The following is a 26,196-nucleotide window of genomic DNA, read 5'->3' as shown; positions in this document are numbered from 1 at the left end:
TCATGAATTCCCACTTCATGAATTCAAACTATGATATGTGTCTACTATTGATGTTATGTCCGTAGTTTCACAATTCCATATGAAAAGTATAAAACTGCTGTTTTTGCATGTGAAACTATTTTTCTCTACTGCATCTGGTGTAAGTATAAAAGTTATGAGGTGTACCTTTTTTTTTTTTTTTTAGTGTGTGTCTAACTGTGACTTTGGAGAACATGGTCTGGCTAAATGTGAAAAAATACTACTGCCAAATGACAGACTGTGATTTTTAAAAAATCATTTAGCTATAATATCAGTATTTGCTCCTAGTAATACCTTTATAGCTTTGGACACAGACAGGGTCTTTTTAATTTTTCAGTTGACTCCTTGTGTAATTATTTTGTCATAACATTTTCATTAAAAAAATACATGATTTCTGAAAGTAAATTTGAAAAATAAGGGAACAGATATGAAAACACAAATTCTTGAGTTGGCTTTGCATGTGAATGTTACTTATTGTTGCTGTAGTAATGTCTTAAGTATGTTGAAATTGATACTGTACTTGTTGATTTAAAAAATATAAATGGTATATTTTTGACTAGTTGGCAGGTTTAATAAATGGAATTGAATTATGACTTGCCCCAAGCGCAAAATAAAGTTACAGGTTTTAGACATCTGGACTCCTAGTTTCACGTGTGAACTAAGTTTGTAAAATTTTTCTAAGGAAAGGAATAAATAGATCATTGTGTACTTATGGGGAGGTGGAATATGTGCAGAAAATTCTAGGTACTAGTTTTATATGATTGGTGAACAAGAGATTTATCAGAAATGTTCTTAATTCATGTTATAAATTTGGTCTGCCTCCCCTACCTCCAGAGTAAGAGAAAATTTTAGCATGGAGGAATTCTGACATCAAAGTTGCTCTCTAAAACATTATGGTAATCATAATGTTTATTATTTTAAGTGCTTTATGCCTTATCTGCAGTGTTGGATATAGTCTAGTTGGAAAGATTTATGAAAAACTCATTTTCGTCACAAAGCGGCCAATTCTCCCCTCCCCACCCAAAAAAAGAATCAAATGTATTGAATAAAAAAGATTTATCCTTAGAGAAACAAGTGACCAAGGTATTGAAAACAGGATTTTTGTCACCTCGAGTCTAACAGAAATCCAGAATTATTCATCTATTAACCTAAGTTTTGTGGCTAACACCACAGGTAGTAGAAATGCCCATATGTTTGTGTTCCTGATTATGTTTTTTATAAGTATAATTCTCCATTTTTCCTCTCAGTCCCAAGTGTATAGGAACTCGGTTTTTGCTTTAGTATTTCAAAATTTCAGTGATACTATTGTATCTTAAAGTATCTAGTTTTTAGTAGCCTAGTGATTCTGGAGCAGTTTCATAGTTCGAACTCCTCTGCACAGGAATCTGGACCTTTTGTCCATCGGCAGAGAAGTTCATTGGTACAGAATATAAAGGTCTTTAGAAAAAGGGAGCATCTAAAAACTTTTTTTTTTAGTTTCTAATTTTTTTATATCAAAACTCAGTCATTAAAATGAACTTTATAGGAAAATAGTTTGTCTTAAACCGTAGATGAGCAAGATGTATTAATAGGCCTTTCATTTCTGTTGCATTAAAATAGATCATTACTCATACATTTACAGTCATTACTGTTAGTGATGCATATAGTAGAAACAGTGATTATTAACACTCACAATTAAAATTTTTGAATTATAATCCTTGTTTGTTTAATATACCACGTCATGATTTGTAACTTAAAATAAATAGTAATGTTTGGTGTTCCCTTGCTTCTTTGTGATATTTACAAACTTGAGGATAGTTATTCAAATGTAGAACTATGGAAAAATTGTCAGTCTTTTCTAAGAAGTGCAAAGTTAGCACTGGACAAAATGTTAGTCATCTTTAGAAAATCAGATTAATCAATGCTTAGAGTTATTATACATGTACTAAAAAAAAAAAATCATGTGACTCTAAATTTTCTTGTGCTTTCCTGCTATTTAGATGCCCAGCCTACAGAGTCTGAGAAGGAAATTTATAATCAGGTGAATGTAGTACTAAAAGATGCAGAAGGCATCTTGGAGGACTTGCAGTCATATAGAGGAGCTGGCCATGAAATACGAGAGGTAAAGCATGTTTATACATTTTCCAATAAACTAAAAATTACTATGTCCCTCTTTTTAATCTCTATTATTTTCTATACTTTATTGTCTGTTTGCATATTAAATATTCTGTTTAAAGGAAGATCACTTGCATTATTTCAAAAGTGGTTGCAGTGATACAAGGGTAAAAGGAAAACAAGGTTCTATAAATATGTAATTTATATATATTAAAGAAAAGTTTATTTTTTTGGTTTATTCTCACACCTGAAATTTACAGTATCCATGGTGGCTATTTATATTGTTTTTGGAGGGGAGAACATGAGACTTTCTGTGGCTTCTTTTTGTCCTGCCAGTCTGTTTTTCTGCTCCTCCTAAGCTTCCTAGGAGAAAGCTGAAACCATCCTTGTGATCTGGACCCCCTCAGCTCTGTCTGATGACTTGGTACCACAGAGCAAGTGTTTGGTGTGGTCTCCCTCAGCTTTCTTCTCCCAAACCTCTGAACTTAACCAGGTTTCCATCTATCTTTTTTTCTATTTCTTCTGTTTTTTTTGTTTTTTGTTTTTTTTCAGAAGAAGCTGTCCCTACTTCTTACCAAGACTAACTTCTCTACCTTTGTTCTCCACCCTCCTCTGGAACTTTACTCTTTTAATTTCCTTCTCTTAATTACATTTTCTTTCTTTTTTCTTTTATTGACTCCTTCCCAGCTCATGTACACATATACGCAAGTGTCCTATACTACCCAAAGAAACTCCCTGGCCTCTGGACCTTATCTCTCTTTTTCTCATTACATTTCTTGAAGGCATAGCTCACACTTTGTTGCTTCATTTTTTCCTGCCCTTCTGTCTCTGTTATTCTTCTCTGTAACTAATAGTGCAGAGGTTTTCAAGGATTGATCTCTTGGGTTTACAGACCATATGGAACCTGATTCCTGTAGTGACATTTGGAGTACTAGTAAAGGAAGAAATAAGTGCACACACCTGAAGACACTGAGTCACTAAGTGTTTTGGACTGAGGGGCCACAGGTTTGGGTGATTGACTGGATGTTTAATGTAAAGGAGAAGGAGGAGTTAAATGGTTCCATGGAATCTAGTTTAGATTAGCAGTTGGTCGTATCGTTAGCAGGGAAGTTATAGATAATGTGAATTCCATGTTTTACCTCTCCTGCACTGGACTGCTTGTTTCCTGAATGTCTTACGTAGGTACAGTTACTTGCCTTTGTTTTTGTCTGGAATATGCCCTTCTTTTTTTCTTTTCCTTCCTTCAAATCCCAATAATCTTCTACTTCCCTGTACTCTTTTGCCACAGCACCTTGCACATGTTTTTTATGGTGGCCATCACTTTGTTTTAAACCACTGATATATGATGTCTGTATCTCCACTGCTGTACTGCTAGCTTGAGGAGGGTGAACTTGGTTTCTTACTTATTTTTGTGTTATCAGCACCTAGTATAGTGCTTAGTAAGCAGTTAGTAACTGTTGAAGAAATAAATGCAAGAGCTTTAGATTAATCTTGCCAATATTATTAGCTTGAGTAAAACCTTAATATTTCAGTAAATGAAGGCATGTAACCATTTCTGTGAATTTCAAGTTCCCTAAACATATAAAAGCTGAGTATATACCAAATACATAAAGAACAGATATAACTACCAAAACTGCCATAGGTCAATGTGAAGACTTAATTGACTTAGTAGAACAACCATTCTACCTATGAGAAAACACACAATAGAAAAATGTTCAGGTTTACAATAAATGCCCATCACTGTCAAGAAGTTTTACTGCATACAGTAATAAAGTATTGAAAGTTTCATATTGGTTGGTTTATGAAGAAACAGGTAGTCTTAATGCAAGTGGTATTGTAGAATGGTATCTTTTTGGAGGTCAGTTTGGCAAGGTATAAAATTAGATCTGTAAAATTATTTATACTCTTCTATCAGATACTTAATTTTAGAAAATATTCTCCAAAAGGCTATCATTCAAGAGGGAGGGAAATGTAAAAACCTTTATGGCCACCTTATTCATCGTAGAAAAAAGGTAGAAGCAATTCATAGAGTCGTTTTGAGGATAAAGTTAGATAATCCATCAGCAAAGACACATAGAAGCTGACACATAGAACATAGACTGAGAGTTTACTGTTATTACTGTGCTAATGATGTGGATTATATATGTATTTGTTTAAATAGTACTTTATTAAACATGACTCTAAAATTGAATAAAATGTGATTTAAGATATAATCTATTAAATAAACAAAGCTTACTCTCTAGAATAAACCACTAGAGAGGGAAATAAGAACTTTCCCTAATGTTTTGATGTATCCATAACAGCTTTAACATTTTTGAAAATGAAAGTTATAATATTTGCTCCATGACAACCTCACCATTGACATTTTACTTAAGTGCTCTTTTTCATGTTGGGCTATGATGGGTGCTGTACCAGAAATGTTATCTAACAGCAGTAAAACTGATCTGAGAGGAGAAAAAATCAGAATTATAAGGAGAACCATAAAATGTTGTCATAAAAGAGCAGACAGTGTCTTCAGTTCTAAATCCAGGCAAGGCAGGGCCAAGGAAATAGTTAACTCTATTCAGTTACGAAAATGGTTGACACTTGCTGGAGCACTTTAATATTATGAGAATGAGCCGATATTTAGAAAATCATTTTTAGATCCTTGCAAGAAAGGTTGGATAGACTTCTGAGGAGAAGAAAATAAATTTTAAAATTCTATCTATTTGCTTATTTCCCAAGTAATAAACAAATTTTTACTACTTGATATGAAACCATTGAGACTGGACTTGAGGCTAAAAGGATATTTTCATATACATCAAGATAATATCACAGTCCCTTTGAAATAGTCACATTAATACAATGTGAAATAAGGATTGTTACATGTTGTAATGTCTGGTTTTCTTTAACATTACAATATTTCTAGATAGTCATATAAGTGGGATTCATTTCAGACTCCTATTTGTTTATATAAAAAAATCAAGAAAATTTGAATACAATGGCAAGCTTATAAAGCAAATTGCTTAAACAATGTATAGCCCATTTATTTAGTTTGTAGCTAATTTATTTGAAGCATCTTCTAAATCTGTCTGGCTTCAGTTTTATTTTGCTGTCTTATTTTTTGGTTTTGTATGGATGGAGTCAGAGTACTAGTGTCTTGGGAGAATCTAAGTGTGCCATTTAGATTGCTGATATGTTACAAACAGGCGCTGGTTATGCGTTTCACCTTTCAGATGGTGTGTTTAGCTCATTTGAAGATGTTAGAGAAAGCAAACCAAGGTGTGGAAAAACGGTGAAGAAAGGCATCTGTAAGCAAAAGGAAGATGAAAGCAAGAAAATATATTTCTTTGGGAATAACCCTCTATATTTACAAATGATTGCCTGATGGCTTGGAAGACTGGGCAGAGAAAGAGCATATTCATGTTTATTTTAGAGGCTCTAGATTATGTTTTATTTTCTCCCCTTTCACATTTGAAACTAGTTTTTCACCTCACTCAGGAAAACCTAAAAAAACTTAGATTCCAGAATAGAGTTTTAGTTACAGGGAGGGGATAAGTGACAATTTCTGAATCACATTTTTCAGGCTGATTTAGGTTTTCAAGTGTTTGGTAACTTTTTAAAAACTAGTTTGGACCCTGGAATTTGAATTATTGAAAGTTTATTAGCCTATTCCCAGATTGGGTCTTATTTCATTATTGCCTGCCTTTTTTGGTTTCCTTTTATTCTACGAAAATAATCCTTAAAACAGAATTTCTAAGAAAGCTTGTCTGTGATATTGGAAACATTTTGGTTTCTTTTTGTGGCTCTAAAAAGTATCAAGGTGTAATATACCTAACAAACATACATTGTGTCATTTTTTATTCCATCTCTCCACATCCATTGCAAGAATAACGAAGAATGTATTATAATAGGTTTAAAGTATCCATGGAGTTGAGAAGGCCACTCGCAGCATTTCTGGGTCCATTATTCTGAATTTCACGGACTATACCAGGGTTTCCTGTGTTTGCCAAAACCTATATTTTAATGTAAAAATAATACTGTTGTGATTTTTTAAAAATCTAACTATTTTTATTCTTTGGATTTTGAAGGCCATCCAGCATCCAGCAGATGAGAAGTTGCAAGAGAAGGCATGGGGTGCAGTTGTCCCACTAGTAGGCAAATTAAAGAAATTTTATGAGTTTTCTCAGAGGTTAGGTAAGTTGAGAGTTTTGTCATTATGACTTGCCTAGTGAGAAAGACAGTTACTGATACTGGAAGTTATTTACAGTATTTTATGTTCATACTGCTAAATTTATATGTTTCATAAGTAAAGCAGCTTGGTAGACTATGAGATTATAGCATAATCTTCCTATCATCCTATTCAACCAGGTGTTCAATTTATTTAGACCATTTTCCTCAACAAATTTTGACTTCCATAAGGAAATTTCTGATTTTTTGCAGCTTAAAGGGTCCTACTATGGGAAACAGCTTGGTAGAATTTCTCTCCAGCTCCATAGCACATCCTTTCCCATATGTGGGAACTAATCCAAGGTCTCCTGGGTTATTTAGATTTTTGTGTTCTTAAGATCATGGCTGGTTATGATCGGTTCATGTACCTAAAGCTGTACGAGATGAGAAATAGGAAGCTAATGTCATATGCGAAGTTATCGAGGGAGTCATTAAGTAACAAGAATTCATGACCATCTGCTTCTGCCCTCACATGGGAACAGTTATTCAGAGATCAGAATTGTGCCTTTAATACAGTGAATAAGCAAAATTGGAGTTCTTTTTCTTGGAGAAGGAGGAGGTAGAACAGGTAAGATTTAGCTCTCTAGCTGCTTGTGTAATTTGAAAGATGTAAACTTTGTGAAGTTGGGAGCATAGGGGAGGAGTGGTACAGATGTGTCAGAAATTTGAAACATTTCAGTTTAAGTTTTTGATACGTGTTTTTATATAGTTTTGCTTTTTGAATCATAAAAATGTGTTATATATTCTAAATGAGTACATACAATTTGATAAGGAAACCAGTACTGTAAGATAGAAGTCAACTGGCGGCTCATAAGCTAAATTTAGATCTGAGATATGGTTTGTTTGGCCCACATGGTTTTTAAAAATTCCTGATTAATTGCCAGGTTTTAAAATTGGTAATTATATGTGTTGTGTGTGTTTTACGTCCGGTTGCTTTGGAAAAATCAATAGCTTAGCCAGCAGTTGAGCAATGGATCTGCCTCTCAATTGGCGAAGCTAAGTGGCAAACTGACTCTGTGTCCAGTAGTTAGGGCATGTACTTTCTAGTTTGCAGTGGGTCTCTACTGCATCCTGGTTTTTTATATCTTGCTCTCTTTATATTAGCTACTTGGCCATTTGTGTTTACAACCTCTGCTTCAAAGTTGAAGTTCTATTATTATTTTTTTTAATTTGAGCTTTTTATTTTTTAAATATTTATTTATTTATTTTTGGCTGCGTTGGGTTTTCGTTGCTGTGCAGGCTTTCTCTAGTTGTGGTGAGCCACAGCTACTCTTCATTTCGGTGCGTGGGCTTCTCATTGCGGTGGTTTCTCTTGTTGCGGAGCACGAGATCTAGGCATGCGGGCTTCAGTAGTTGCCGCGTGCGGGCTCGGTAGTTGTGGCTCATGGGCTCTAGAGCGAGGGCTCAGTAGTTGTGGCACACGGGCTTAATTGCTCTGTGGCATATGGGATCTTCCCGTACCAGGGCTCGAACCCGTGTCCCCTGCATTGGCAGGCGGATTCTTAACCACTGTGCCAGCAGGGAAGTCCTGTGAAGTTCTGTTTTTTTTTTAAAAAGCGCATATTTTTTAAAAAGTAAGAGAATTGCTATTTTTCCTTAGATGCAGTATACACTGTTAAATGCAAAGACAAATAATAGTTGAGATAGAAGTGTTTGTGTAAATTGTCCTTTTTTTTTTTTGCGGGCCTCTCACTGTTGGGGCCTCTCCCGTTGCAGAGCACAGGCTCCGGACGTGCAGGCTCAGCGGCCATGGCTCACGGGCCCAGCCGCTCCGCGGCACGTGGGATCTTCCCGGACTGGGGCCCGTGTCCCCTGCATCGGCAGGCGGACTCTCAACCACTGCGCCACCAGCGAAGCCCTAAATTGTCCTTTTCTTACTAGAAATAAGAATTATAAATTATTTTCCTCGAGCATGACAGTCAGTTCTTTCAGTCAAGTATCTACGTAGTCTGTAGCTTTGTAACCTCAGAGAGCCCAGGTCTTTCCATTTTAGTTATCTTCACGACTTATTTAGGGTTTTGCTGTGCTGCTCGTTCCTAGACGCTTTCGAAGTTAAATGGCTTTAGATGCCGCTCAGGTCCTACTCAAGTTCATCTTGGTTTCTTAGCATTTGCCAGTAAAAAAAAAAAAGAGTAATTATAAAATAGACCAAACCCATCAGGCTTACGTATTTTCTCATATTTTAACTAATGGAATTACATCAGGTTAGTGTTGTGTGTTTCGGCACAGGAGCTGGGTTCCGTTTCAGCAGAGGATATAGTAACACAGGTAATAGCAGAAAGCTATCAGTTTTTTATTCTGTCATGTGGGAGCCTTGAACCTTCATTGTGTAGTCTAGGGCTTCTGTAAAGGTATGAACAAAGTACAAATTTAAGATCTGGTGGTTTACTCCTCATCTCTCGGCCAATAACCTGGTTTATAATGTTTCCAGTTTCCTTGCTGACAGGGTACATGTCTTTGCTTGCATGTGATAGGAACTCAATGTTGAATGAGTGAGCAAGTGATAGATAAATGAGTACGTACATCTGATATATCAAATATGTGTCGGATATTCAGGAGAAGCAATAGTAATGGATTTTAGGCTTTCAAGGCATGATGGCCTGTGTTTGAATTCCTCTGTTTGCAGTTATTAGCTGTGTGGCCTTGGCTACATCATTTAAATTCTCTGAGCTTCAGTATCCTATCTGGACCTCCAGTCAGTTGAACCCTCTGCTTTAAGTCCACTTAACCTCTGTTGTCTCTTTTCTTCCTACCTCCCTGTTGAGCCAGAGATGAGGATAAACACCACAAACAGCACACAGAATACCGCACAACTGTGAAGATGCACATGGGCCTTCAGAATTCCAAGAAGGTTGCTTGGTTCAAGCACTACAGATAAACCATGGGGTGTACTCCAGAAGAGGGACCCTGATCCCTTGCTGGTTTGCATATTTATAGAGGGACAGGGAAGGGACCACTTGACTAATTTGGAAGACACTGAGCTTTGCCAACATGGTTTAACCTTGCTGGCACGGGAAACATCCTGTACTTGCTTGTTTCAATCTGAGGCCTTCCCAGTTGAGGCAGCTATCTGAGCAAAGGTTTTGTGGCCAGACAGTACATAAACTGCTTTGTGTCTCCTCAGTCTTCCTGTTCCAGGGGCTTATTGGGGCCACCTCCAGGGGTCATAGTGATGAGTCTATCCAACGTGTTGACTCCTTTTCACTGGGCTAAATTTATCAAAATGTGTTCAAAAGGTTCTGAAGTGCCCACAATGGTGGTATTACCTCTTGGCTGTTTCAGATCCCCTGCACTCCACATCCTTTGGGTTCTCTTCTGGGGATTCAAAGACTGCTCTTTGATAGTGGTTGGTTGGCAGTAGGTGCGAATATATGGCTCTTGTCTGTAAAGGAGCCTTCTCTTCCTAGTCATCCGTTGTTTCCCCTTCTGGATCTACTTTGTGGACTGATCTGTCATTATTTCTCCATTCAGTCTCTTCCTTGCAGCCTTCTTACATAGCTTTGGCTTCTGCACTGGTTTACCAGCTAATGCTTTCCAGAATTTAGGGCTTAAGTAGTCCAGTACTTTCCTCCTTGCCGTCTACCTTTTGTAAGAGTCATAACCACATCATTTTGTTTCAGGAGCTTCATCAGAGAGACCAATCCGTACATCATCTGTTCTTTGACCTCCCTTTCTTTCTAACTCAGCCAGAGACCGGAGCCACCTTCTGAGATCCTCTCTCTCTGACTCCCCTCTTGTCGCAGGGCACTGTAGTCTAGGAGGACTGTCTTGTATCAGCAGAGGGCCCCGGGCTGATCTAGCTGCTTCAAAGACAAGTAAGCAGCCTTATCATTTTGAGTTTCTCTTTCACGGACAGAAGTTCTCCCCGGTCATTGGCCATCTCAGGTCAGCCATGACCTGACTCACCCCTCAGTGTGGGGCTGAGGAGTGTCTCCCATTCCCCAGAGCGGTGAGCACTGTAGATGCTGGACTTCACCCTGAGGCTGGATCAAATCCAGGAAATGAGAATTTCTTTTTTCTTTAACAGCTTGTAACAGTATTGGAGTTTTTTGTTTTTGTTTTTAAAATGGTTTTTCCTGTTCTCACATCTCTCAAACGTTGTTTTCCACTTATATTAATGCTGACACATGAGATGAGTAATGGGAGAAATAAGCCATTTTTCAAAAGAGCCAAAAGTTTTTTCCTTTTAATTGATCCTCACATCCACTCTTGCACCTCTAGAAGCCATCCATACTCCCACAGTGTGTTCTCCACACTGCAGATGAAGTGGAGTTATTAAATGCTAATCTGATGATGTCACTACCCTGCTTAAATAGTTTCTCCAGGGACATTATGATGACATGGCCAGGGTGCTTATTAATATGGTCCTCGTGTTGTTTTAGTCTTAGGTTCCTCTCCTTCTTGCCTCTCCCTTCCCCTGTACTGGTTGTTGTAGGTTTCTCTACTGTGTCACGCTCTTCTCAGTTCAGGATCTGGCTCCCTGCCCTATTGGCAAACCCCTGCTCATTCTTAGTGCACAGTCCAGTCTCAGCCCAGATGTCATGTATTCAGGGAGGTCTTTTCCTGAGTCTTGAACAAGGTAAGGTCCTGTTTTTATACCTTTCCACGGTGCTGTGCCCTTCTCCTTCTTAACACACATCCCAGCTGTAGTAAGTTGTCTCTCTTCTCTGTATAATTAGGCGCTGTGTGGGCCTAGGGCATGTCCATCTTCATCTTTCCCCAGTGCCTGGCACATGTTAGACCATCAATACATTTTCTGACTTACATAAAGAAAAGGATAGTAGCTGACATTTGGAGTTACTGTGTGGGTTACAAATAGTGTCTAGCTCAGTACCTGCCATATAATAGACACATAAGGAGTACTTACTGTTGGTACTGATCAGTAAATTAATCTTTTATAAGGTTGCAGAAGGCTAGTTAGAATGTCGCTTTTTGTGAGAAACAGTTTATTATGGTGGAAAAAATAGGGCTGTGAAATCAGAAACACCTGGCATTTATGAGCTATACCCTTGGGGGTCTAACCTCTGAAACTCAGTTTATCCATCTGTAATGCCGATGTCACAGTTGATGGTGAAAGTTAAATGACAGACTAGGTTAAATGCATAAGTATGAATGTTGGTTCATAATTGGGTCTTCATAAACGGTAGAGTTGGTATTTTTTAAATGAAAGGTTGATGATCTGACATAAACTTGTTATCACTAATAAATATTTATTCTAACATTTATTCATAAACATCAGATGACCATCTAACTCTGTAAGCTCTTGTTTTCTCTGAATAGGATCTACCATTGTTTTCTGATTCTGTAATTTGTAACTGAAATAGTTTGATTTCTGTGGTTTTTTTTTGAAGTGCAATCAGTATTTCCATTTTTAAATGGAATATAAAATAAGCTGCTACGTCTGGCATTCCAAAAGTAGCAGTTGTTTCAAAGGAACGGTTTTATTTATATAATAAATGAGAATATTTATATTATGGTCCTGAGATACCAAGTTCTAAAACACTCAGAGAGCTAATTATTAAACCAAATATTTGGTTTCCTTTAGTAACTGAAAGAAAGCAGTTTGTGTTTATAAATAAACAGTATATTTAAAGTATGTGAAGTTGGTAATTCATTCACACCCGTGTACCGATTTGTCTCTGTGGCCACAGTGCCCCTGAAGAAGTTACTCAGCTGTAGTAACAGTTACCATTTCATAAAAATCAACACAGTAGAATGTGAAAATAATATAAAATTTGTCCTTTGATCCTGGTATCTCATTCACATTCCACATGATTTTGAATTTGTGTTTACAGAAATTGAGTTAGTCACTTCAGGGTTTCTATTCTAGTAAACAGTATTCAGTTTGAGTGTTACGTTTAGAATCTGGCTTTTAAAGAGACCTTACTTTTATGGGAATTGAAGTCAAAACATTTAAAAATCGCTCACGTTTTAATAAACAAATATCAGGTACAAACAACATTTTAATCTTTTTTTCTTTAGAAGCAGCATTAAGAGGTCTTCTGGGAGCCTTGACAAGTACCCCGTATTCTCCTACCCAGCATCTAGAGCGAGAGCAGGCTCTTGCTAAACAGTTTGCAGAAATTCTTCATTTTACACTCCGGTTTGATGAACTCAAGGTAGGATTGTTCTGCTGGTCCTCATTGTTACGGAAATCAGGAGTCTTTCAAAGAGCACTAGGAGGAGATGCCTGGAGACCTTTTCAAAATGTGTTTAAATGCCTGCTGGTCCTTAGCAAAAATGCCGATTTAACACTTACGCAGGCCTTTTGGTATATACATAGCAAACAGCAAATTACCCAATATTCAGTTTTCATTTTTTAATTTATTTTACTTATTTATTTTTTGGCTGCACTGTGTCTTCATAGCTGCGCACAGGCTTTCTCTAGTTGCGGCGAACAGGGGCTATTCATTGTGATGCGCGAGCTTCTCATTGCGGTGGCTTCTCTTGTTGTGGAGCACAGGCTCTAGGCACGTGGGCTTCATTAGTTGTGGCTCGCGGGCTCACTAGTTACGGCTCGCAGGCTCTAGAACACAGGCTCAGTAGTTGTGGCACACGGGCTTAGTTGCTCCGCAGCATGTGGGATCTTCCTGGACCAGGGATTGAACCCGTGTCCCCTGCATTGGCAGGCGGATTCTTAACCACTGGACCACCAGGGAAGTCCATCAGTTTTCATTTAACTTCATTTTAAAAATCATCTCTGAAACAACAATATTGGCTTTTTCTAATATATTTTTTCTGCTCATCCCCACTTTTTTCAACATTCTTCTATATAAAAATGTTAAGATACTTTTTCTTTCTCTCACCCATCTCCCTCCCTCTCTCTTTCTCACCACCCTCCTTCCATCTACCTACCTACCTACCTATAAATGTCCTTTTTGCTGGAAGGAGTGAGAGTGTAAAGAAAGAAGCACTAAATTCCATGTCAGGAGACCTTAGTTCCACTTTAGGCTCCGGCACAGTAACCAATTATGAAGCAGGTCCTTTGACTTTTCAGCGCCTCAGGTATCTTGTCTAGAAAGTGGAAGAGCTGGATTCCTAACTGCAGCTTTTTATCAACGGTGTATCATAGACAATTATTCTCTTTTATTAATACTTTGAGCACAAATGATTTGTATATAAAGTTTTAGTCTGTTTGAAGATTGCCCTGTTGACCATATATATACTTTATTGTAATAACCCAAAATAAGTGCCTACACATTCCTTTTTGTTTATTTGGTAATATCATTTTTGGTAAACAGACTTTTAGTATATTACCTGAAATTAATGAAAAGAAAGAAAGAAAGTATACTGACTGACTGAAAAACAGTGTGCATGGTCTTCTATGTTCAGTAGTGACTGAATACGGTGTTATGTAACTTAAGTGCAGATAGTCATATTGGATGATAATGGTTTTAGTTCTTAAGATGATATTACAAATTAGGGAATGTTACTTAACTAATTATAACTAGTAGATCTTTCGCTTAATTTGTGTACTATATTTAGTAAATAATACCTTTTTCTTTCATAAATATCTTCTTTAGATGACAAATCCTGCCATACAGAATGATTTCAGCTATTATAGAAGAACATTGAGTCGTATGAGGATTAATAATGTTCCAGTAAGTTAATGCTTTGAATTACAGGGTGGTAATAATAATTCAGCTCTCAATTTGTTCAGTTTAATCTTTTGCTCATGCATTCATTCATTCAGGTAAAGCTAAAGCTAGTAGTAAAGTTAGTAATTATGGGCATCCACAGCTGTGGGAAGAAAGAGCAAAATGTAGCAAACCATATTGTTTTTACCCATTTTTCCACCCAGGCCCTGATTCCATAACTAATCCAGTAAAATTGCTTTTTGCCTATATAACGTTGATACTTAAAAATTTCTCTTTGCATTCTCATTTTAACTGCACAAAAATTGTGTGAATTAGTGGTTATGAGTTATTTGTCCCCATATTCTTAGAATGGAAGAGTCCTGGGGAGAAATTGACCAGGGACAGAGAAATATTAACACTGGCAGGACGGGAAAGTGAGGTCCTGGACGTCGAGCATGTCCGTGTCTGACATGGCTGTGTGAGAAATGGCTTCTGTGCCTGTTGCTTGGCTAGCATAGCATCTCTTCTGGTTTGTTAGCATCTTGACTTCTCCTCATTTTAAGCTGTTTAGTACCCTTTTCTCCAGGATGTCAAATGCCATAAGTAAAACCTTAAATATGAAGAAAATACTCTCTTTTTCTCTAGATATTTTGAGGACCTATCAATATATTGTGCTAATTGGTATGAAAAATAGAAAATTCCTAGGGTCAGGCCTGGCCTCAAGTAGATAGTTTAATAAAGAAATACTATATAAGATTATAAGGAGTGATAAGTGGCGTAAGAGGTTAAAAGAAAAAACAACCAAAGGAGACCATTGAATAAATATTTTATGAAGTAGTTGCTCTAAGACAGGCCTGGATTGGAAGAAAGATTTCTTTTCCATGAAGCCTCTGGTATATGCATTAGTTTGGTTTTGCATAGACTGGTTTCTTTTGTGAGGCTGACCTTATCATCTGTCTTTTTCATACTCACCATGTAAAATAAAATAAAATAAAATCACCCAATCCTCTATTATAGCCATCCTGCCATGCATCAAGGGCAAAGGCATTGAAATCATCTTTGTACGTCTTTTGCTCTCAATAATTATAGGTAAATCCAGTCGTTGTCAAGTGACATCTCTCTCACATCTCTTCACTGCCCCCCTTTCCATCTCTTTGTACTTCTATCCCAGTTGAGAGCCTAATACCCACTTTCTTTTTGGCAACCATTCTATAATAGCTGTAGAACGTATTTTCTGACATACAGTCTCTTTTTGGTACAGTCTGCCCACTATCATTAGTTAAATTTATTTAGAAGATTGACTGAATTGTTATTCCTTTCTTTTGACCCTGTAAGTGGCTCCCCATTACATATAGAAGAAAAATATGACCTTAAACTAGGATTTCACTTAAGCTAGGATTTAGTCCTACCCCAGCTTTGCTTTCCAGCCCTTCTTTCAGTAGTTGCCGTCCCTTATTACACTGACTACATTGACTTACACTCTACCAAGCATTTGAAAGCATGTTCTTCCGCCTGACTGGTTGGAATTCCTTGTGTGCCTGCCCATCATCACCTACAAAAAAACTCTTCCATGAGTCCAGTTTAGTTTCTTCCAGTCTAACTTAGTTTTCCCCTTCCCCCCTCTTTCATCCCTTGTCTCTTAGCATGTTATTGTGGCTGCTGTGTGGGTACTTATGTGCTCCCAATAGAGGCAGGTATGATGTCCTAGGCATCGTCCCATCCTCCATAGCATTTAGGATGATCCCTTGTATACAGTAGGCAGCCCATCAAGGTTTTATTTAATTGCTTAATATCATTTAAAATATTTTTTAAAAGTTAATCTTTTTTAAAATGGCTTAATATTATTTTTAATCTTTTTATTTTTAAAGAGTATTTAAGTATTGTGTGCATTTGAGGGTCTAAAATATAAGAGTATTTATTAGATTAATTTAACAAGCATTAGATGGGCACCCTGCCTAGGCTCTTTCATAATATTATTTAATAACTTATGAACTGATATCAAGTGTCTTTATTTTCCACACAGGCAGAAGGAGAAAATGAAGTAAATAATGAATTGGCAAATCGAATGTCTTTGTTTTATGCTGAGGCAACCCCAATGCTGAAAACCTTAAGTGATGCCACAACAAAATTTGTATCAGAGGTAAGCATTGTTACTCTTCTGCCTGTCTGAAGATAGGATGATCTGAGCGAGACCATGACTTTAAAGACCATCTAAGCTGATAGACTGAGATGCAGTTTGTGCACGGGGTCTGGTCCTCTTCCCTGAGGCCCATGTGTGCACATCTACCGCCTGTTTGCAGTCGCCCTTTGGATGTATAAGCCACACCTCAGTAGTACCATGACCAAACCGAAGTCTTGATTGTTTTTCCCAATCCCGCCTTTTCTCCAGTTTTCCCTGTCTCAACTAACAGTAACACTGTGCAAGCAGATAACTTAAGGATTATCATCCTGAATTGCTTCCTTTATCTCACCCCCTACATCCACTCCATCAGGCAAGGCAGTCTTATTGGCTCTTCTTACAAGATATACCCTGAATCTGAAAACGTAACCCTTTGCTACCTCTAGCTACCTCTCCAGGTCAGCGCACCACTTTTCACTTGCATTTCTGCATTCCTGCTCTGACTGTTCTTACTTCTTCCACTCTTGACCCACTGCAGTCCTTTCTCCAAAGAGCAGCCAAGTAATCTTCTTAAGACATAAACCACATTCCCTTCCTCTGCTTAAAATGTTTCCAGTGACTTCCCAGTACTTGTAGCATCAGATCCAAGTACCTTGTGGCTATGAGGCCTTGTCTGCGTATTGTGGTTGTTCCCACTCAGCTCTGGAATGTAAGGGCTTCTTGGGAGAAAGGAGGCTTTTAGCTGTTTTGCTCATAGCTGTATCCTCAGAGCTTAGAACAGTACCTAGAATCTAGTGCATTTTTTAACAAAATTAAGAGTAGGGACCAAATTTTAAAGTTGCTAATTTTTCATGTTTTGCTAGATTTTAAATTTTTCTTGAGTAATAACTGTCACTCTTACTTTTTTTGTTCTCCGTACACTTTTACAGAATAAAAATTTACCAATAGAAAATACCACAGATTGTCTAAGCACCATGGCTAGTGTGTGCAGAGTCATGCTTGAAACACCGTGAGTATTCACTGATCTTTTTCACTTGAACAGTCCTGTTGAAATGATTGTCCAGATGTGAATAAGTTGTATTTGGAAGGTGGAAATGAAGTATATCCCAAGTATGTAATGCTAACGTATGAACAAAACTAAAATAATTTGACAGCTTAATGTAAGTTCTAGTTAAACATGTAAAGTTCATTTGATTTTCAGGTGTGTCAGACCAGTCAGACTCTTCAGAATAGGGATTTTTTGGTGCTTTTTTGGGAGTAGGGGAAGAGCTTAAAAGCGCGTCTGGTTATGCCTCTCATAAACATTATCGTTCCCTTTTCATAGAGAACTTTGCCCTTTTTTCCTAGAGGGCTAGAGTTGTTCTACTTATCCCTTTCTCCCAATATTAGGTCTCAGTCTTCTTTTTTTTTTTAAACCCAACATTCACCTAAATTCTCTTCTGGGTTTCTCCTCTCTCTCAAGCCATTTGTAACATGTACCACAGTGTTTTCTGTCTGGATTTTCCTGTCAGCAGGCAGAAAGAATTCCTCCTGTGTTCCTGAATAATATATGGTTTTACTAGATAACTTTAGTTTTTGTGGAGCTTTTTATTTTCCAAAGCACTATTATATACTCATCTTATTGGAAAAATTTATGAAGTAAGAGGGCAGCTGCTAATCATCATATTATCATCATTCTCGTTTAGGGGAGTAAGGTCCTGGGAAATGAAGGGACTGATGCACAGGAGCTGACCTCACGCATGTGCTTGGATGTCTCCATTCTGCTTCTGGACTCTTTCTGTTATGCCATGCTGCCTTTTATGTAGACAAAAGTGCTATTTCCTTTTTCCCATTTGAGAGAAGAATATAATTGAATCTTAGGAAATTAAAATCCAGTAAACACAATAATGTGTTTATATCAGCTTAGCCCCTAAATAGCAAATGTACTTTCTCTGTTAAGCTAGTGGCTTTTTCATCATATTGCTGGTGACAGCCTTTCAGAGCACCCATCCCTGAACTTTTACTTCGGGCCACTTTTTTTTAAAAAATAAATTATTTAAATTTTTATTTGTTTTTGGCTGCGTTGGGTCTTCGTTACTGCACACGGGCTTTTCTCTAGTTATGGCGAGCGGGGGCTACTCTGTCACAATGCGCGGGCTTCTCATTGTGGTGGCTTCACTTGTTGCAGAACACTGGCTCTAGGCGTGCAGGCTTCAGTAGTTGCAGCACGTGGGCTCAGTAGTTGTGGCTCGAGGGCTCTAGAGCACAGGCTCAGTAGTTGTAGCGCATGGACTTAGTTGCTCCGCGGCATGTGGGATCTTCCCGGACCAGGGATCAAACCCGTGTCCCCTGCATTGGCAGGCGGATTCTCAACCACTGTGCCACCAGGGAAGTCCCTGGGCCACTTTTGATTTCTCTAAAATTGTCTCATCTCCGCTAAGCAGAAGGGGTAATATACCAACGTGCATATAGAGACCAGAATATGTAAGTGATAACTGCTCCACCCCCGTCATTTCTCTGGGAATCTCATTGCAGAGAAGGTGGGGCTATAAGCTTAGCGTCCCTTTTAGATATCAATGGAATACAACTTTGAGCATCAGTCAGCTCATGAGTTTGTGACGTGCCTCATCCATCCATATCTTTTCTATCCTCCAGGGAATACAGAAGCAGATTTACAAATGAAGAAACAGTGTCATTCTGCTTGAGGGTAATGGTAGGCGTCATAATACTCTATGACCACGTACATCCAGTGGGAGCATTTGCCAAAACTTCAAAAATTGATGTAAGTTATATTTGTTTTATATAATTACCAATAATTTCCGTAAGTGGAAACCATAGGTTTTTATTTAAAGAGCTGGCAAGCTGCACTCTGTCCCAGAATTTATTTTTATGGTTTGTGATAATAGTGGAGTTTGGTTTCCTCTCTCTTGCGGTGTTTCTTATAGCCTATGTAGAGGTGGAGTAGAGTGACTGAGGGATGACTGTACTGTCTTGTAAAGTGTCTCCTCAGTACTGATAGGTGATACTTCTGCATATTTGGCAATATATGTAAATAAATAATCAGACAGATTTTTTTTATTGTATCCTTTCATTCCTTTGGCCAAAGCCCATTTTAAATGATTTACTTACAAATGTATATTAAAAGCCAGTCGAGGTGCCTCAGTGCAAGAAGTTGAGGACTGCATCTTTCCCTCCTCCTCCCAGTCATAGTGCTTTGTGGCTGTAGCCTGGGCTTCTCTGCTTCGTAAGTTCTCTCCTCGCTCTCACACCTGGTTCATAAACGTTATAGCCTGTAGTTTACTGAGAGTTGTCTTCCAGTTACCCTTTGACAGCTGGCTTCAGGCTCTTTGCATTTCACATGTAGACTACTGATGACTAGGCAGTCTTCTTGCCTTCGCTCATATCTATTCTGTGTAAAGAGAGCTAAGTCAACATTTATTGAGTGATTACTGTGTCCCAGGGATTTTAACATTTGTTCTCTCATTTAACTCTGAAAATACTCTTAGGATATAGGTGCTATTTTCCCTGTACTAGCAGAGAAGTAAAGTTTAGAGAGGTTTGTAATATAATTGCTAGTGAATGGTACATGGATTCCAAACCCACATCTCCATGGCTTCCAAAGCCTGTGGCATTTCTACTGTGTTATGCTTTTTCACGATAATCAGGCTCATCTTCCTTACAGGTCATTTTCATTGAGTTGTTCCCTTTCAAAATAGCCTGTAATGAGTCCCTGCCATCCCTGTCAGTTCCATATGAGTCCTTCTGCCTTTCGAGGCCCTCTGTAAACTCCCCTGTGTGAGTCATCTCGGCCCTGCAAAATATTGTCCTCTGCATGTGATGAACTTTATTACTTTTGTCATGGGGTTCGTCTACCTGGAAGGTGTCTTTTTTCCTTACAAGTGTGTCCATTCTGTCCTTTAAAAGGCTACTCAACACCTTTTCCAGAAAGTCCTCCCTTTAGTAAACCCTTAGTTTTCCCATTAGTGGGGGTGGTGCTTCAGTTTGTCTGATTTGATTCCCAAAAAGTTTTGTTTGATTGACAAACTGAAAATAACACTTAGGTAGATTTTTTTCCCCTAGTCTAAGAATAATTATTTTGACATTTCTAGTGTGTACTTTCTCATGAGTGCATAGTTATGGAGCTGGTTTAAGTATTAACTATTTTGAGAATGAATGTTAGATGAAAAATCGATGTTTTACCTTTTCCGTTTCCTTTTCTACTTAGATGAAAGGTTGTATCAAAGTTCTTAAGGACCAGCCTCCTAATAGTGTAGAAGGTCTTCTCAATGCTCTCAGGTGTGTATACACGTAAAGGTATATATGTATAGAACAAATGTATTAAGAAAATGCTTCAAAATATGAATAACACATGAATATAAATGTTAGAAATGTGAAGATCTCATTTTGCTTATTGGTAATCTTGCTTTCAGATATTGGTAACAATATTTTTATAATAAGTGTGTGTGTGTGTGTGTAAATGAAAATAGCAGCTTCATTTCTTTGCTAAAGAGTTTGGCTTTCACTTTTTGCCCCCCTTGAAGGGAGGATTGCATATTTTTTGTTTTTTAATGAAAATAGTTGTAAATAAAATTCAGAAAACAGGAAAATTTAAAGAAAAAGAAGGAAATAATGAAACCTCACTATTTTGAAATAAACCACTATTAACATTTTGGTATATATCCTTCCAGAGTTTTTCTTTTTTAAACACTTGTATATGGTCATAGCTCTATATAATAGTTATCTTTTTACAAAATAATACCATACAATCTGTTTAATAACTGACTCTTTTCCCTTAATATAGTATAATTACATTGCTATGTTCATAATACAGATCTCTATTATTTTTGTGCATTTCTTATAATATTTCTTACAATGAAAATAAAGTAGTCATTATTTGATGTCTTCTCAGCTTAGACTTACTTGATTTAGTTACTGAAGCTCCTAAGAATCCTGTAATATTTTTAAATGAAAATGTCAGCACATTATAATATCTTGACTACAGATATTTAATTGGTAGTATAACTTGCTTAACATAAAAAGATGATTTGCTTGTTACTTGATTAGTTTGTGTTTGAACACAAAAATTATACGAATGCAGAAATATTCATTTAGTGACTTTTTGAGGTCATAGGCCATCTTTGCTTTTCACTGCAGTGCGTTGTAGTTCACATAATAGAATAAAATGATTTCCAACTTAGTATTATATTCCCCACATGTTTTGTGAGCAAAACAGATTGTTATTCCTTTTGGATACTTCGTCACCTGGTAAGTCATAAAGCAAAATCTAGGATGTGTATTTCAGCTGAGTGGAACCATGAAATTATTTTATTAAGATGATGATGAATATTCTACAAGCAGTGACTGCTGAATAAAGGAGATGTATTCTAAGTGAACACCAAACGCTTAAGGAACGTAATATAACAACAACAACAAAATTCTTATAATGTCAAATTATTTCAACCGTAAGCCTATCAAAAACCTTAAGTTTTTACTCTGGAGATTGCTCATTGGTTTTACCAATATTTATGGTTGTGTGAATCTTTCCTGCTGGGTCCCTTTCTGAGGACTCCCTGTGTCCCAGTCAGCCTGATTTTTCTCCCAGGCCCTCTCTTTCTGATTGGTTAGACTCTTCCAAAGCCAGCAAGTGAGAGGACATTTTTTTAAAGTAAGAGGTAATAGAGGTCTAAGAGGTTTTAGTATTACATATTTCTTTACCCTGAAGGGACTGTGCTTCAAACATTAATTTAAAAACTCAGAGTTTACTTTTATTTTTCAAAGTGTAAAAGTAGTTTGGTGTAAGGCAAAGGAGGGCAGTGGCGGTGAGTGAAAGGGTGCTGAAGTCTGCCACACAGCGATCCGTGTCTGAGGGAAAGAGGAGGAGAAGCACCACTGAGGCGAGAGCCACCTGTCAGTTTTCAGTTTTCTTTCCAAACGTGTAATGGAAATCAGAAAAGGAAAGGTTGTTGCAGAGAGAACTCTTGAACTGTTTTTATTCATAGTGCAACACATATTCTGTGTCTGGCTCTTAATTTTCACCTGGGAGGTTTTGTGAAGTTTATCAGTATACTTGCTGCTATGTAGTAGTGGTTATAATTAGCATTTTTATGTCACTGTACGTTTACAATGCAATTTCATGTCTGTGGCTTTATTGAATCTTTACCACAGCTTAGTGAGGTAGGTGGTGGGCATGGGGTGTTGGGGGTATCTCCATCATGCAGTAGTTACCTTAAGCTCTTGAGAGGCTTAAAGATTATATAGCTAATAATAAGCATTGGAATCTATTTTCAAATTCAGGATTTTATTCTTGAAATCCCATATACTTGATGCTACATCATTGAGCCTTAGGTGTACCATGAGACTGAACTTCAGTGTACTTTGGAATTATCTGGATGGAAAGGGACATGCAGATTCCCAGGTTACCGCCTCCACAGAGTCTCTTCATTACGTCTGGGGTGGGGCTCAGGCACCTCATTTGATAAACACCCTGTCTGTTGTAGATAATGCTGAAACTTTGAGAAACACTGCTCAGACTAAACCAACCTAACGCTTAATATGCTTCACTCAGAGCAAAGAAGATACTGTTAAGAAAGCATTTTGGAATTCCCAAAGTGCTGTGCAAGTGCTGTTAGTTCTGCCTCTACAAAATGGAACACTTTTTTGCTGCATTATTTTCTTTTAGTGAATAGCTTATTTATTAGAGATGCTCACGCCATCATTTTCCTCAGAGCCAAGTTTCAAATAGGAGTGTAGTTGCATATATATACACGTTGCCTATTTTGGGTGCTTTTCTGTGGTAATGATACAGTTCCCACCAGCTTATACTATGTGCTTAAGAGAAAGCAATGAGCCATGTCTGCATTTTACAGGTGGGGAAATGGAACCAAGTGCCTTTGATTAAAAAAGAGAAAATGAAAGCTAGAGCTGGGAGTTAGGTTCAGTGCTAGATAATTGCCTTCTTCATTAAGTTTAAAAAGAAAGGTAAATAATAGTTGCTTTTCTTCAGTAGAAAAGTCATATGCACTTGGAAAAGGACTTCGTGTTTATGCATAAAGTAAAACAATACCATACATGTTCATACATTATTTTCATTTATGTTAGATGCCATTGGCCTTTTCTTGATAAGAGTGTGATGATGATGCGACATGCCTCTGGATTGGCTCTGTCCAGGAGGCTCTGAGAACTGCTGAAGCTTGTGATCACATCCCTCGGGGGGAGCGAGAGCTCATATCTGGGTAGAGAGGAAGGCGCTCAGCACTCCTGCACGGGCACAGTCCACTGCTGAGTAGTCATGCTTTACTCTGCACTTGACATTTTGTCGTGCCTGTTACTTGGCTCTTTCCACTGTGCAGCTGTGTAAAGGAGATGGAAACAACAGAAATGAAGGAATGGATGTTGAAAATTCTTATTTCCTGACATCAGTAGGATGATGTATAGCGATATATATGTTATCTGCACTTGGGAAATAAAACAGAAAGGTTAAGTCTTTGCTACATCACCTACCGCTTAGTGTAAAACTTCTCCCTTATGGAGTTTTATTTCAGGCTGGCTGCTTAGCTTCTTGTCTTCCTTCCACAAATATTAATTGAGTACCTGTTATGTGCCAGGCTGGTGTCTTGTTCTGTAATACGAGAACAGTATGGAGGTGGCCTCTGAGTAAAATTGTAGAGTATATCACAGACTTACTGAAGCACGTATTTGGCTCTTTACCTCTCTAAGGATTTACTTGAGTTGAGGTACTTTCTTCAGTTTTTAAATTGATTTGAAATGAACCTGACGAGAATTGAGTTTAAATTTCTTTAACACAGAGAGACCATCCGTGTGTATCTCCTTAAAGAGATACATTTCTTAAAGATACGTGAAATGCTTGTGAAGCAGGTTGACTGATCCAGCATTAAAGTTCTGTGTGAATTATGTCCAAAATGTGCCCCCCGTTCAGGCATCGCTCCTAATGCGGTGCAAGCCTGGGTCACTGGGCCTTCCCAGCCCCCGGCTGGTCCCCTGCTGTTCCTTCTCCCTGCGCTTCTCCCTCAGCAACCGGAGAAGAACCGCACATCACCCCCTTGCTCAGCATTCTCCGCTGGCTTTCATTAACCTCAGAATAATCTCGAAACTCTTCACTATGGCCTGTAGTGTCTGCGTGACCTGGTCTTTCTTTGTCTCTAAGGCCCCACCAGTACTTTCCTCCTTTGCTCCTAATACCCCTTCTGTAGGGGTAGTGTATTATCATCTTTCTCCCTCTGCTAGGTGGTAAGCTCCTGGAACGGTGCCTGACACACAGCAGGCCTGCTTATTGAATTTCTGCCATTAAAAAGAATCCTATGGTGAATCTTCTCGTAAAATAATAGTCACTCCTAGTGATTCCTTTTTTAGGTTCTTAATTTGCATTTACATATTTAAAACAAAGCACATCTGCCTGGAAATAAGGCACTTAGAGAATTGAAACATTTTGGGATATGACAGAACTGAAATAGTTGAACTGTTTTTTTTTTTTTTTTTGAACTGTCTTAAATACAGAATAGAACAGGGGTTGGCAAACGTTTTTTTGTAAAGGACCAAAGAATAAGCAAGTATTTTAGGCTTTTTAGATCATGTGTTGTCTGTCAGAGCTATTCAGCTCTGCCGTTGTAGCAAGAAGGTAACCATAGACAGTACTTAAGTGAATCAGCATGGCTCTGTTAGAGTAAAATGTTATAAACACTGAAATTTGAAATTCGTGTAATTTCTACGTTAACATGAAATACTATTTTTTGACTTTTTCTCCCAACCATTTAAAAATGTAAAAATATGCTTAGCTCACAGGCCCTACAAAAATAGGTGGTGGGTTGGATCTGATCCACGGGCTCTAATTTGCCAACCCCTGATATGGGACAGCAATTATTTTCCTCTGAGTGAGAAGTTACTTTAGAATTTAACCAGGTAGTTTCAACAAGGTAGTTCTAAATAAGTTAAACAGCCATTGGATATTCTGTTTAAAAGGTGAGAGGAGCATAAGCTAGCAGGACCTGAATAGGGTTAAAGCTGGAATGAAAAGGCATAATTTTGTGAGAGAAGATTGCCTGGCCAGTTGCCTCTCTTACCATAATTATAGAACCTGATGCAGGTTATGTTTGTTTTCTCACTCCCTGAAGTTGATGTTTTTCCCTTTTAGGTACACAACAAAACATTTGAATGATGAGACTACCTCCAAGCAGATTAAATCCATGCTGCAATAACAGCTCTGGAATAAGCACCTGCTGTAGACAGAAGACAGTATTCTGCAGTGACTGAGAATGCACAGTTTTTAGTGATTGCAATTACTATCTCATTTACTCTTGCTTTTTATTTCTTTCCTCTGTTCCTCTCCCTCTTTTTTAATCATATTCTTGTTCTTAAGACTTCTTTTCTGTGCCAAAATCAGTAAAGTTATACTCTGAAGGGATGTTGTCCTTTCAAACAGGCCATCTAAGGCAGCTAATTATGCATTGCATTGGGGTCTCTACTGAGAAAAATTCTGTGACTTGAACTAAATATTTTTAAATGTGGATTTTTTTTGAAAACTAATATTTAATATTGCTTCTCCTGCATGGCAAAACTGCCTATTCTGCTATTTAAAAACCCTCAATGACTTTATTTTCTACTGCCGCTTTTTTCATGTGCAGCCAAAATGAAAATGTTTAAATTAACTGTGTTGTACAAATGGTACCCAACACAAACTTTTTTTAAATTAGTAAGACTTTTGTTTAAAGTTTTAAGTTTGCATTTTGACTTTTTTTGTAAGGATGTATGTTGTGTGTTTAACCTTTATTAACTAATGTTAAAAACTGTGATGTGTGCGTAGAATATTACGTATGCATGTTCATGTTTAAAGAATGGCTGTTGATAAAATAAAAATCAGCTTTCATTTTTCTAAGTGTGGCTTGGTTTACTGGTGTTTTGTTTTTAGGCTTCTAGAGATTTCCCCATGTGTATTTTAATGGAATGTATATACACATTACATATTTTTTCCTTCTTTTAGGGCAGGGCTGGGTGTTTTTCTTTTTTATCATTTTAATTGCTTTTAAAATCTTGCTAAGTGCAGTAAGACTAGTGATCTTGCCATACTTGACTTTTCTCCTTGACTTACTCTTGTATGGACGTAGTAACAAGGAAGTAAGACTAGTGATCTTGCCATACTTGACTTTTCTCCTTGACTTACTACTCTTGTATGGACGTAGTAACAAG

The 26,196-nt window shown here is 37.6% G+C and overlaps 1 protein-coding gene across 12 annotated transcripts in view; it reads left to right on the top strand.

Annotated features, from left to right (window-relative positions):
• Positions 1 to 25,885, top strand: part of CYRIB (CYFIP related Rac1 interactor B) — a 153,583-nt gene extending 127,698 nt beyond the window's left edge. For 11 of the 12 annotated variants that reach the window (XM_060287091.2, XM_060287089.2, XM_060287088.1 and 8 more), the window contains 9 exons: positions 1,998 to 2,119; positions 6,183 to 6,288; positions 12,304 to 12,440; positions 13,845 to 13,922; positions 15,922 to 16,038; positions 16,947 to 17,026; positions 18,652 to 18,778; positions 20,222 to 20,292; positions 25,145 to 25,885. In XM_060287091.2, coding sequence (XP_060143074.1) covers positions 1,998 to 2,119; positions 6,183 to 6,288; positions 12,304 to 12,440; positions 13,845 to 13,922; positions 15,922 to 16,038; positions 16,947 to 17,026; positions 18,652 to 18,778; positions 20,222 to 20,292; positions 25,145 to 25,208 — 902 coding nt within the window. In that variant the 3' untranslated portion in view covers positions 25,209 to 25,885. Of the gene's footprint in view, positions 1 to 1,997; positions 2,120 to 6,182; positions 6,289 to 12,303; positions 12,441 to 13,844; positions 13,923 to 15,921; positions 16,039 to 16,946; positions 17,027 to 18,651; positions 18,779 to 20,221; positions 20,293 to 25,144 lie in introns of those variants that run through there. The other variant, XM_070043974.1, reaches the window with a different exon arrangement.
• The last annotated feature ends 311 nt before the right edge of the window (positions 25,886 to 26,196 follow it).

The sequence above is a fragment of the Globicephala melas genome, chromosome 17, assembly GCF_963455315.2.
Source record: "Globicephala melas chromosome 17, mGloMel1.2, whole genome shotgun sequence".
Taxonomy (NCBI): Eukaryota; Metazoa; Chordata; class Mammalia; order Artiodactyla; family Delphinidae; genus Globicephala; species Globicephala melas.
The sequence above is the reverse complement of the archived record's forward strand: the minus strand, read 5'-3'. Positions and strand labels throughout refer to the sequence as shown.